The 13,156-nt window shown below is 60.9% G+C and overlaps 1 protein-coding gene across 3 annotated transcripts in view; it reads right to left on the minus strand.

The window, feature by feature from the left end:
- Nucleotides 1-7,911, minus strand: part of BCAR1 (BCAR1 scaffold protein, Cas family member) — a 35,768-nt gene extending 27,857 nt beyond the window's left edge. For 2 of the 3 annotated variants that reach the window (XM_051847286.3, XM_008257622.5), the window contains exon 1: nt 7,743-7,910. Coding sequence is in view for 2 of the 3 variants with exons in the window: in XM_008257622.5 (XP_008255844.2) it covers nt 7,743-7,754 (12 nt within the window). In the remaining variant the exon portion in view is untranslated. Of the gene's footprint in view, nt 1-7,742 lie in introns of all 3 variants that reach the window. The other variant, XM_070062734.2, reaches the window with a different exon arrangement.
- Between the last annotated feature and the right edge of the window lie 5,245 nt (nt 7,912-13,156).

Below are 13,156 nucleotides of genomic sequence, written 5' to 3' on the forward strand. Positions count from 1 at the left end.
GACCAGGATAGAACTACCACTAGCCAGAGGCTCAGAGAGGGCAGCGCCTCCCCCAGGTCACACAGCCGGGAAGCGGCAGAGCTCACAACCCTAACCCTGCCCTGAGACTCAGGTAGGTCCCCAGCACCAGCAGCCCAGGAGCTCTCAGGGTGGGGCTGAAGCTGTCAGCCACAGCAGCCTTTCCCATTCTGGGCTCTCAAGGGCGGACTGACCAAGGGGGCTGCTCCTGTGTTGTCAAGGTAGTGACTCTGCCTGGGCTGTGTGAGGGGCTGCCAGGTGCATCCTAGATCCCAGCCCCGCCCCCCACCCCGGCTCCTCCCTTTTCCCTTCAGGGGCTTCCAAGGAACAGACCAGAGGAGTGGCCCCAGAATCCTCAGCGTGCTCACTGCTTGCCTACGGGGACAATCACTGAGCGCAGAGGCACCTGCAGGGCAGCACCAACACCCAAGGCCCAAGGCTGCAGGGGCCACAAGGTACGTGCGGAGTAGCCTGCATCTCCCACTGCCTGCGCCCTCCCCCGCCCCGCCCCATCACAGACCGCCCAGGGTGTGTGTGCTGGGGGCAGCCTGCTGGAGGCAATGGGGACTGGGGAGAAGAGGGCTGAGGGAGGAGGACACGGGCAAGGGGGATCCCGTCCTCAGGGACAAAGCCCAGCTGCTGGGCTACCAGCTCCCGTCTGCCAGCCTGGGTGGGCAGGGACAAGGGTGTGGTCAAGAGGCCTCCCCAGCCCGGCCATCTGCTCTCCCTCTGCCATGGCAACCACCCCAGCAGATCAGGCAGAGGGACAACCTCACAGCCATCTGCTGCCCGCCCTCACCGCTTCCGCCACACACAGGTGCCCACGCCCACAGACACCCACAGCCACTGCAGGAGGGGACCCTGGGCTGTGGGGTGGGAGTCGAAGAGGGTGTCCACAGAGAAGGCAGAGCTCGGGCAGCCACAGGGCCGTGGGCTCTCCCGCCTGGGCGGCTTCGGCCCGCTTGCCTAGGCTCAGCCCACAAGGACAACAGCAGACAACTTAATGACTCCGGCTGGCCGTGGCCCTGCAGCCAGAAACTGCATCTCTCAGAGCCGGTGTGTGTGCATCGGTTAAAGGAAGCCACGCCAGCAGCCCGGCCGTCCCCAGGGTGGGAGACTATGACGCTGCACCAGCACACACATCCTGCAACATCATCTGCCAGACCCACGTCACCAGGCACCTGGGGCCCCTCCCTTGGCAGGCACTACATGCGCCCCAGTAAGCCGTGCCCCGACCAAGCTCTCCCCACGCCCTGCACAGACACCCTGTCTGCAGGTGCCTGGAGTTTCCCCCTCATCTGGGACTCTGGGGCAAAAATCTGCTCCCGGAGCGCTGGTGCCCCGTCAGCAGCCCGTACTTGGTGGGGAGAAGCGGTTTCGGGCTCGGTGGCTATGCTTCATGCCTCCTCACTGGGCGTGCGATGTGAGTTCTGGGCGCTGTACTAGAACCCTGCCACGAACAGCCCCCGTCCTCGGGGGACACACACTCAGGCTGTGAGAGCCGCGGTGGGGGAGGGGGAGGGCACAGAGGGACAGGGGAGAACAGAGCAGATGGCCCGGGTGGTGGGGAAGGGCTGTTATCCTATGCGAGGTGCTTGGGGGCCGCTCTGCGGGAGCAGCGTTCGAGCAGCTGCACGAGCCTTTTGCTAAGCCCCACCATGCAGAAGAACAGAACAGTCCAGAGTTGCAGAGACACACAGGCAGCTAGTTCCTCCTGTGGGTGGGCAGCACAGGAGCCTTAGGGGCCAGGACCTGGCAGGTGGCTCCCCCAACACCCCTGCCCTGGCTTTAGTTTAGACTTCTGGGGTGGGGGACACAGTAGCCAGGCATGGCTGCCGGCGGGGTGGCTGGGTGGACGCCCAGCCGGGGCTGAGGCGGGAGGGGCACAGGCGGCTCCTCGGACTGGCTCCTTCCTTCCCAGCCAGGACCACGGTGGTGGTGGACGGGCCGGGGGATGAACACAAGATGCCTCAAAGGCCTAAGACCTTAAGGTCCCAGATCACTTGTGAGGAAGGAAGTCCACCACGAAGCCACCTGGGCGGCTGGGAACAGGGCGGGGTGTGCTGGTGCCGGGCTGAGCAAGCCCGCAACGTGCTGAGGACCAGGATCCGCACTCGGATCTGTGCAGGCCACAGGTGGACACTGGCACACGGTGTCAACGCCCGCGTGAAGCCCTGGGGCTCAGACACGCACGGCCCACACACGCTAGCGACACACATGCCCCAGCAGAGAACGTGGCAGCACGCCGTGGAGCACCACTCAACACCATGGAAAGCCCCAAATCTCCATGCTGCATGGAAGAAGCCAGATCGAGAAGAGTGCCCGCCGTCTGGTCCACTTACACAGCGCTCACGGACAGGCGAAGCCAAGCCAGGGCGACAGCAACCAGAGGGCGACGGCCAGACGTGGGAGCGGGCACCTGACTGCAAAGGGGGCTCTGAGAGCATCTGGGGTGAGGGGACACGAGCCGCCACGACTTGACTGACAGCTACACACAGGTCACGGAAATCAAGTCTGAAGTCACCCAACTGGACAGCTAGCACTGGTACATCTCACAACATATGAAATCCTCCTCAATAAGAGTTTCTACTGGTCAAAAAATAAAACAGGGGTGGGGGGTCTGGCTTGGCGGGTAAGGTGCCAGTTGGGACACCAGCACCCCACATCAGAGTGCCTGGGTTCAAGGCCCGCCTCCGCTCCATTCCCAGTTTCCTGCTAATGAAGACCCTGGGAAGCAGCAGAGGAAGTGGGTCAGTCCCTGCCCTACATGTGAGAGACCCAGGTTAGGGTCCCGGCTATCAGCCTCAGCTCTGAACCAGCGGAAGGGAGCTCTGTCCTCTCTCCAAATCTCAAATAAAATCTTAAGACAAATACAAATAAATAAATCACAGCACAGAAAACATGCAACATTCTATACCGTTTTGAAATACCAAAAGCGGCTGTTTCAAACCTAATCAACCCAACACCGTGTTACCCTTTTTGCTCTGCCTGTCAGGAAACTCAAAGTTGAATTTGTGTGCCTGGGCTTTCTGGAAGAATATTTCTTCCTTCCCCATGCATTACTTAGTATGGATCTTTTGATGATCCTAACCTATTTGTCTTCCGCTGTAATCTGCTTCAAGTCCTTGGAACTTGGCAGGGTTTAAACAATGATTTTAAATCGCCAAAGAGCCCCTTAGCCTCTAATTTCCCCCAGAGAAGAGATGAACTTTAGGGCCTCCTGCCACAGCCACCAAGGCTTCCAACACGTGCCAGCTCTTTCTCTTTCTTTTTTTAAGATTTATTTTATTTGAAAGAGTTACAGACAGAGAGTGAGAGACAGAGACTGAGAGATCTTCCATCCGCTGGTTCAGTCCCCACATGGCCGTAACAGCCGGAACTGGGCTGATCTGAAACCAGGAGCCAGGAGCTTCCTCTGGGTCTCCTATGTGGGTGAGCAGCCTAAGCACCTGGCCCATCTTCTACTGCTTTCCCAGGCCATTGGCAGGAAGCAGGATCGGAAGAGGAGCAGTGGGACTTGAACTGGCGCCCATATGGGATGCCGGTGCCCAGGCAGAGGCTTAACCTAGTGCGCCACGGCACCAGCCTCCCACTTCTCGTTCTTTTCTGAGGCCCCAGCAAACGGTGACTGGGATGAAGCCAAGGAAACAACAGGTTTGGCCCAGATGCAGCAGAAGTAAGCAGCTGTAACCAAGCCAGGTCAAAGTGTGGGAGGGGAAGGTGAGCAGAGAGGGCAGGGGGCAGGAGGGGAGGGAGGCCCAGCTGACCGCCGGGAGCACACTCATGCCTGAGCCTGAGGTCAGCAGGGGTCACCCATGCTAACGTCCACTCACAAGCTCCAGTCTCCTCCGTAAAGTCCACTCACCATAGCGTGGGGGGGCATCCTTCCTTTGAGGGCTCTGCCTGCCCTGTGGGGACCAGGCTGCTGCAGAGAGTACCCCCGAGGACAGGCCTGCCCCGCGCTAGGGGCTTCTGCTGCTATTCTTGGGGCACTAAGGACAGCGTATGCATCTGGCCTGGGACATGCAGGTGAGGCCCCAGACCTGTGCATTCAAGTCTCAAGAGGCAGGGGTCCCACAGCCCACACCAGGGCGCAGAAGGTTATCAGGGTCATCCCACCACTAAGGAACCACACCACGTGAGAAAGCCACGGAGAATCGCGAAGGGTGAGCCTGGGCCAGATCAGCGAGGCAGAGCTGCAACTCTTCCCCAGGCTGGTTGCCGCAGGAATCAGGAGGGGTCTTGAGCCATGATGCCAGCCCCCTGTGGCTGGAGAAGATGATCGCAACAGCAGTAGTCGCTAAGACTTAGCTTCATTCTAACGGCTTCAGCGCTGGAAATACCCCCAACCCACAGCTGAGGCTCAGGAGGTTTAGTAACAGCCAGCACTGTTCATTCAAGAGCCCTGGCCCCTGTCCCCCCGCCCTACAGCCCCCCTCGCAATGTACTAAGGGCCAGACTCTGCTTGGGGCCACACTCCGAGCAGGCCAGGAGCACGCCAGACCACTGAGGCAGAGATGGAGAAGACGCCAGGTGGCCATGGGTCCCGCCCTGATGAAGCCCGCAGTCTGAGCAGGGGTTTGGCAGCACCCCTCCTGGAAGTGCACACCCACAAATGGGGCTGGGAGGGCTGGGGGGGGAGGGGGGCACTGTGCTGGAGCAGGGAGAGCCAGGGGGAGCGAGCCGGTGACTGGGGCGAGGGGTCTCACCTCTGCCTGCAGAGGAACGGCAGTGGAGCAGGAGAAGGCGCTGAGCCATGCCAGCTACGCGTCCCAGGGCAGGCTCTCATGGCTCCCTGGCCAGCTCGCCCACCCTCAGCACCGGCTGGCACAGAGGCAGATACACAGGGGGCTCCAGGACGGTCGGCAGAGGTCCAACCAGATGCCGGGGAGCTCACTGAGCAGTGCTGAAGCCAGGCAGGGCTACCCCGACTCTGCTGCACAGCCCGGGCAAGCCGCTGGGCCAGGAGCCTAGAAGGACTCACAGAGACTCAGGTTTGGAAAGCCACAGGCATAGGGTCCATCTCCGCTGCAGCCGTGACCTCTGGACAGCTCACCAGGCTGCGGCCCCCTCGGCTGGAGAAGCTGTGCAGGATGATGGCCACTGTGGCTTTGGATCCCGGCAGGCTTGGTTCCCGGCCATGCCACGCTGGCAGAGCCCGGCACACAGGAGGTGCCGTGCACAGGTCAGCATCTGCACTCCTGGGAAGGGCCTCTCCCTCAGTGGGAGCACACGCGCGGCTGCAGGGACTGTGTTTCAGACGGGAAACAAGGGGCAGAAAGTGATGGCAGAGGGACTCCCCTGCCAGCTGGAAGCTGGCCCCTCACCTGACAGTGCTGGAGGGGCAGCCAGCATCCGTCCACTTGGAAACATGATCCCAAGCCGGTGCTGGCCAGGGACCGGAGGCGGGTGACAGAGCCGTTCTCAAGTGTAGCCCACCTGCCCACAGAGCAGAGATGCCAGGGTGCTGGACAGTCATGCCCAAGAGGAAGGCAGAGGCCACAGAACACCTGGCAGTGAGTGTCCAGGGACCCCCTGGGCACAGCTCTCAGCTCCAAGCAAAGAAAGGAGCACTGAGCAGGGGGCCGGGACAATGGGTGCCACTGGAGGTCACGTGACGGGGCGAGACCAGCTGATCTCGGTGCGCTCCCTGCTGGAACTCAACCTGGCCATCCTGTCACTCCCACCCCGTTCTGAGGCTGCTTGTAATTTCTGTGGGCCGAGTGCCTGCGTCAGCCTCATCCAGGAAAAGACTGCCCAAATGACTGGGTGTGCTTAAAACCCAAACGTGTCCCCGAGCACCACACAGGCACCGCTCTGGGTAACAAGGGCTGGGCTTGAGCAGGCGGCTCACTCTGGAAGCCTCCGTGGGGGCCACTGGCCCATGAAAGCAATTTTCTGAACATTTCATAGCTGCCCCGAGAACCCCTCCTCCTAGCTTCAGCATCTTACACACAGCCCAAGGTCCCGGGAGACGGGCAGGGTGTGACAGCTCAGACACTCAGGGTGAGACCCCCACCCACCCTCTGCAGAACTCCCGCAGGCGGCGGCTACAAGCAGGAGGCTGGGAAGTGACCTGAAGCTGGTTCTGGGGTGGACAGGCCCCGAAGACCTCCGCTGCGGACCCCGATGTGGGCAAGCCCCACCTGGCCTGCCCCCTTCTCTCATCACAGCTGGAGCTGCTGGGGCTGGCCGTCCAAAGTCCTATTGAGCAAGCGGTCTGAGTGTCATCCCAGACTCCACGTCCAGGGCTCGCTCTGACCATGGACAACCAAACCAAATGGGGGACTTCCCCGGCAGAGGCCCGGCCGGGCTCTGGTGTGGCCACAGTGACATTCTCTGTTCTCTCCTGCCCTGGAAACCCTGGCTCTCCAGCAGGGTCTGGGGTCGCCCTCGTTCCTCTCACTGTGCCCACAGGGGCAGGGCCGTTGGCTGCCTGTGGCCCTGGGCGAGAGAAGACTCAGGGCTTGGCAAGGCAGCAGAGCAGAAGAGAAGAAAGGTTTGGCAGGCACTTTGTGTCTTCCTTCTTCCTACAGATGAGACAATCACGCTTTGAACCAGAACAGATTTGGGGGTTGGGGTGTCACTTCAGCAGGGTCTGGAAGCCCTAATTTTTCCTCTCGGGAGGCGGCCCGGGGCTGGGATCTTTAACTCCGTAATAACAAAGCTTCCCACTGACTGACACAGTATCTCTGCTCCAGTAGTCTCCACACACTCGATGGCAGTTCAGTCTGAGGCCGCTGGTCCTGCCAGGGAGCCCCCGCTGTCTGCTTCACCCAGAGGATGGGGTCCTCCAGGGGAGGCCAGGGTGGACAGGGCCCTGGCCCCCTCCCTTCCCGCCCGAGAGAAAAGGCCCTGACTCAGCAGAGAAACAATAGCCCCAGGCCAGGCTGGAGAGCCGGTGCCAGCAGGAGGCAGGGCGCTCACACCACCTCCATCTGCCCATCTGCAAAGTGGGCCGGAGCTTCCTCCGGAGGCCTGGGAATCCTGGACAGCCCGGCGCACTTGCTAACCCTCAGGAGGCAAGACCCAGATACCCAGAGCGACCCGGCCCAAGGTGCCACCCCGGTGGCTGGGGGAGTCAGGCTGAGGGGGAGACCCCCACGTGCGGGGAGCAGGGAGTGACCCTTGCAGAGCCCTGGGGTTCCGAACCCGCCAGAAAGACTTCCACCGGCATCGGCCACTCTGGGGAGGGAGCCGGGCTGTCCCCGGGGCCAAGACAGCCTGGGGGAGGGGTGTCTCGGGGACAGACACAGCCCCTGCCCCGCCGGCCAGTCTGCTGGGGTCCCTGCAACACAACAAGGCAGCTCTCTGGGGTGGGTCCTCGGGGAAGGGCAGACCTGCCCCCTTCCCGGCCGGCGCAGCGGTCCTGGAGTGGTCTCCCGAGAGCGGGCGGGACCGCTCCCCACTAGGCCTGGCCCCCTGGTGAGGAGTCCTGGGGGACAGCACGGGCTCCCGCCTGGCCCAGCCGTGCCGGGGGCCAACAAAGACCCCTGCCCACTCCGCCGTCCTGCGGAGCTCCCGGAAGCAACGGCACGGACCGCAGCCCGACCCAGCTCTCCTGGAAAAAGACGGAGAGGCCGGCCAGGGGGAGACGCCCCCATCTTTGCCCCTCCCCCCCCAGAGAAGGCACGGGTGGGGCGACCCCGCCCGCAGCCCCCGCGTACTGGGCCCGCCCGGGCGGGGGGCGGTGAGCCGGGGTCCGGGCGGCGGGCGCTACTCACCGGCACGGACATCTTGAACGCCGCTCCGAGGGCCCGGCGGGCGGCGGGGCCTGCAGACTCGAGGCTCGCGTCTGCCCGCGCCGCTCAGAGCCCCCCGGCGCGGGGTCTCGGCTCTCGCGGCTCCGCGGCTCCCGCGGCTCCTGCGCGCTCCCGGCCGCCGGACTGTCCGGCTGCTCCAGCCCGCGGCGCGCATGCGCCGCCCGCGCGCCCCTCCCCCGCCCCTCGCGTCGGCTCTGCCGGGGGCAGCATTAAAGGCGAGGACCCCGGACCCCGGCGTTTTTCTGTCGGCCCAATTCGGCGGGGAGCCTGCTTGCCCACACCTTGCCGCTCCTTCTAGGCCGTCTCCAGGGTCTTCCAGGTCTGATCTCTGGTCTGCTTCTGGGGGCCGGAACTCCGACCCCCCCACACCCCGCCCAGGCTTGTCGCTTAGCCGGGCGGCTTTGGGTCCTTGCGTCTGGGCGTGGACGGGGAGGGGTCGGCCCAGCTGAAGGACCGCCCTGCCCTCCCCACCTGCGACCCCCAAGACCCGCACGCTGCTGCCCAGGGGCGCTCTGCTCCCACTGGCTCAACCTAGGGTGCCCAGACCTGGACTGGCTTGTCTCCCGGTGACCCCACTTATGGACTCGCCATGCGCGGGGAAAGATGGTCATTTGCTGGCCCGAGCCTTCCTGGGCCCTTGTTTCTTCAGCTGTCCCCGACTGACATGGTGCCCAGCACTGCACCTGGCCAGTTCGTCCTCACCCCAACGCCTCTGCCATTGCTGTACCCATGCTACGTCCAAGAGACTGAGGCTTTGAGATCCCTCAGCTCCACAAGGGCAAAACCCAGAGCCTGATCCCTCCGTTCTGCTCAGCACACCCAGCCTGTACCTGCTCCGTGGGGCCGTTCCTCGGCAAGGCTAGCCTAGGAGAAGTGGCTGCCACTGCCCACCCAGGGGAGGAGAGATGCAGTCACCTTGCTCACGGGAGGGTGCTGGGAGCGCTCCAGTCCCTGAGCAGATCTCCCTGTGGGTGCCCAAGGTCAGAGACAGGAGGCCCAGGATAACTGGGTGGGGGAAGCAGAGATGGGCACCTGGGTTCCCTAGAGGCCCAGGGCTGGACCCTGCTCCCCCAGCTCAAAATGTTGGGGCCGGCGCTGTGGCGAAGTGGGTTAACACCCTGGCCTGAAGCGCTGGCATCCCATATGGGCGCCGGTTCGAAATCTGGCTGCTCCACTTCCGATCCAGCTCTCTGCTATGGCCTAGGAAAGCAGTAGAAGATGGCCCAAATCCTTAGGCCCCTGTACCCACGTGGGAGACCCTGAAGAAGTTCCTGGCTCCTGGCTTTGGATCGGCGCAGCTCCGGCCATTGTGGCCAGTTGGGGAGTGAACTGTCTGATGGAAGACACCCCCCCCCCCGCCTCTCCTCCTCTCTCTTTCAAATAAAAATAAATAAATATATATATTTTAAAAAATGCCCCGCTGCAGGTGTGGAAGGCTCTTAGCCTGCCCCTAGGGTGTCTCCCCCACCCCACCCCAGGGTTCTAACAGGGCCACCGGCAATGAAGGAAATAGAGTGGGCCAGAAAGGAGGTGTGGCTTTGGGCTTGAGAAGCAGGGTGGCCCCTGCACTCCAAGAGTGGAGGTTCCCAAGTGTGCACCGCTGTGTTCCTGAGTGTGCACCTCTGTGTCCCCGAGCCCTGTGCTCAGCAAGGCCCTGCTGCAGGGGGCAGGCGGGGCCATGGCAAGCAGAGAGGGGTCTGGGCCCACAGCTGCCACCTCCTCAAAGGGCGCTCTGTGTGTGTCTGGCACGCAGCCCTGCCCGTGCCCACCCGCCCGCGACCAGCTGGCACAGGGACTCTGGAGCTGGGAGCAGCCGCTCAGCCTGGCGCCCGGGCTCTGGGCCACACGCGCCTGCGGTCTCCGGGGCCCTGCTGCCGCCCCTGCACCCAGGCTCCGCCTCTTCCCTTCGCTCCTGCTTGGTCCTCTGTTTCTGTCCAGGTCCCAGGCCAGAAAGGGATGGGCAGTGGGGTCAGCCCCGCTCCGCCTCAGGGGAGGGATCAGTTGTGGCCATGTCCTCAGAGCCGGCGAGTCTTCGCTTCCTGCCGCTTCCAGGAGAGGAGCCCCTGGCCACTTGCTGCGAGGCCGGGATCCAGGGCTTGGGTGGGGGCTTGGGAGCGGCCAGAGGGGCTGCGTCAGGCCATGAGCGCCCTCCCCTGGCGTGCGGCGGAGTAAAGGCGCTGTCTGCTCCTCCTTCGCCCACCTCAGCCGGCGGTGACTCACCCCGACCCGCGGAGAACCAGAAGCTGCAGCTGGCTGCCCGGCAGGCGCCAGTCTCGGGAGGGTCCTCGAGGGCTGCCTGGGGGCCCTCCAGCCTGAGGGCGCCGGCTCTCCCCCTGGGGGAGGCAGGATGACTGTTGCTGCTGGCGCTGGGGGGGGGGGGGGGAGGAATTTGGACAGGGCCCCAGAGTCCATGTGAGCAGACACATGCTTCACACCCAGCTCTCCAGACACCCAAGCCAGCCTTGCGTCCCCTGGGCCTGGCCACGTCGGCAGGGGGTGAGGGGGGTGCTCCTTCTCGCCTGGTCTCCTTGGTAACCCGGGACTCCTCTGGCCCAGGAAGATACAGTGCTGTCAGCTTGCAAGAGCAAGGTCCATCTGTGACAACTAAACAAGCCCTAGTGCTCACGCCGATCAACCACGTCCAAGCTGCATCTAGATTCCTTTAATTTCCCCCACTGCCCTTTCTCTGTCCCCGGAGCCTCTACAGGACCCCACATTACCTGGTCAAGTCCCCTTAGCTTCCTCTCACCCATCCGTTTCTCACACCTTCCTTTATTCGGGCCGCCTTGGCTGTTCCCAGATGCACTGGTTAGGAGTTTATAGAATGCCTCACGTTTTCTGCGTGATTAGACGGGAGTTATGCGTTTCCGGGGAGGAAGACCAGAGAGGGAGAGTACTAGTCTCATCACAACACGTCCAGGGTACGCGCTGCACACATGCCTTCTTCCTGCCAGTGTTGGCCTCCATCAACTGGCTGGGGCAGCGTCTCTCAGATTTCTCCACCACGCAGTTGCTCTTTCTCCTTCCTGTTTCCCATGCTTTATTTGCTTTTGAAATTCTTTTCTGTAACTTAAATTTTGAGAGGCAGATAGAGATCTCCCACCCTCTGGTTCACTCCCCCAAAGGCCCACAACAGACAGGACAAACCCAGGCAGAGGTTGGGAGCTGGGAACTCCATCTGCTCTCTCACTGCTGCCTCCCAGGGTGCACGGTAGCAGGAGGCTGGAATGGGGCCAGGGGAGGGACCTGGACCAAGGCTCTCAGATACAGGACGTGCGTGTCCTAACTACTATGCCAAAAGCCCACTCCTCTTCTTGGAATGAAGCCATGGGGCACAGCCCAGGCTTCAGGGGCCGTGAGTCAGTCTCTGCCTCCTTGAGGGTTAGAGTAGGTGCATAGATTACTTGGAATTCTTCTGTATAGGGATGTTTGCCTCTACCCCATTCTTTAAATGAAGGTTTATTTATTGAAAAGGCAGAATGCCAGAGAGAGGGGGCGAGACAAAGAGAAACACATCTTCCATCCGATGGTTCATTCCCCAGATGTCCATAACAGCTGGGCCGGGCCAGGCCAGAGCCAGGAGCCAGGAACTCCATCTAGGTCTCCCACATGAGCGACAGGGATCCAAGTACTGGGCCACCATCTGCTGCCATCCCAGGTGCATTAGCAGGAAACTGGATCAGAAGTGGAGAAGCGGAGACTCCAAAGCACTCCAATGTGAGATACAGGTGCTACCAGCGCCAGCTTAACCCATCGCACCCCAGCACCTGACCCTCCATCATTCGTTTGTTCATTTATTTGTATGTTAGTATGGACTTGTGGGTGTTTTATGCTTTGGATTGCACTACTTTATGGATTTTGTTGCTCAAATTGGTCCAGCTTTGTCCATGTCCACTGGCAGCTCTTTCAGGTGTGAATCAGGCTTCAGGAGAAGCCAGGGGTTCAGCCCATTTTATAGAATCTCTGGCTGGACGAGGCAGGGTAAATGCCTTCCCAGGCCAGTTCCAGGCAGCTGTGGGCTCTGCAGACTCTGCCTCTGTAACCGTGTCTCCTCCTCTGACTGCGGCCCTCCTCCCTCCCTCTTGGAAGGACCCTTGTTCTTCCACAATGCCCCCCCCCAACCCTTCATTTAATCACATCTGTGAGACATCTTCTGCCTGTGAGGTAACCCAGTCACTTATCCCAGGGATTAGGATGCACCTGCGAGAATCACACGCTGCGCTTGCTCTTACGTCTGGGAGAAGTACCGATTTCTCACGCAGGCCCCAGTCGGAGTCCCAGCTCTTCCTCTGGTGGTAGACCAGCCTTCTGCACGGCAGTGTGGGCAAGGAGACAGATCCTCTGCGGCCCGGGCAGTGGCAGGGAGACACCCCACACTCTTCCTCCACTGGGTCCCACAGCCTGGACTCAGCGTGGCTGAGCTGGCCTGCTCAGCGACTCACACAGGTCGTGGGAACAGCTTCCGATGATGTGTGGCTGCCGTCACGGTACAGACGGATGACATGAGGTCCAAAACTCTCACACGTACAGAAATTCCAGGAATTCATCCTAAAAATGCACTCACCAGTAGCCAAAGATAGACACGCAAGGATGTTACTTGTGGTTTTCCTGAGGATCCAGAAAACTTGGGAACAGCTCACTGTTCAGTAATGCTACCAGTTAGACAACTCACTGACCACTCCCAGCAGAATCCGGGCAGCCCACACAGTGGGTGACACGCCAGTGCCAGTGTCCTGGGGAGTGAGAAAGACAGGCTTCCAGATAACAGGTTTTCACAATAGCTTGCACATTTCTATTTATGTCATATAGTAGCACTGGGAAATGCATACGGGAGGATAAAGTCCAAAATAGCAGCTGTGGTCATCTTGGAGCTGGGGATGAGTTTTTCTTGCCTAATGTTTCGGGAGGGTCTCTTGTACTACGTGGCTTGTAAGTGGGCCTTTTCCCAATCTTCATGGCTGAGAATTTCAGATTTTTAAAAATTTTTGGCAGGAAGTGAAGAATTATTTTGTTTTCTAACTGTTCTCAAATTCATTTGCTGCTTGTGTGACTTTGTTTCTTTACAGTAAACACACTTTTAAAATTGTGGCAGGGCCTGGAGTTGAGATGCAGCAGGTTAAATCACGGCCTGTGATGTCAACAGCCCTTATCTGAGTACCGGTTTGAGTCCTGGCTCCCTGCTAATGTACTTGAGAGAGCTGCAGAAGATGGCCCCAAATTTAAAAATAATGAAATAGGGGCTGGCATTGTGACACAATGGGTAAAGTGGTCATTCTGTGATGCAGGCAGCCCATATGGGCAATGGTTCAAATCCTGGCTGCTCCACTTCTGATCCAGCTCCCAGCCAGTGGCTGGAAAGAGCGTCCGATGGCCCA

Source organism: Oryctolagus cuniculus, chromosome 18 (assembly GCF_051225735.1).
Source record: "Oryctolagus cuniculus isolate XC-2025 breed Fujian yellow rabbit chromosome 18, ASM5122573v1, whole genome shotgun sequence".
Taxonomy (NCBI): domain Eukaryota; kingdom Metazoa; phylum Chordata; class Mammalia; order Lagomorpha; family Leporidae; genus Oryctolagus; species Oryctolagus cuniculus.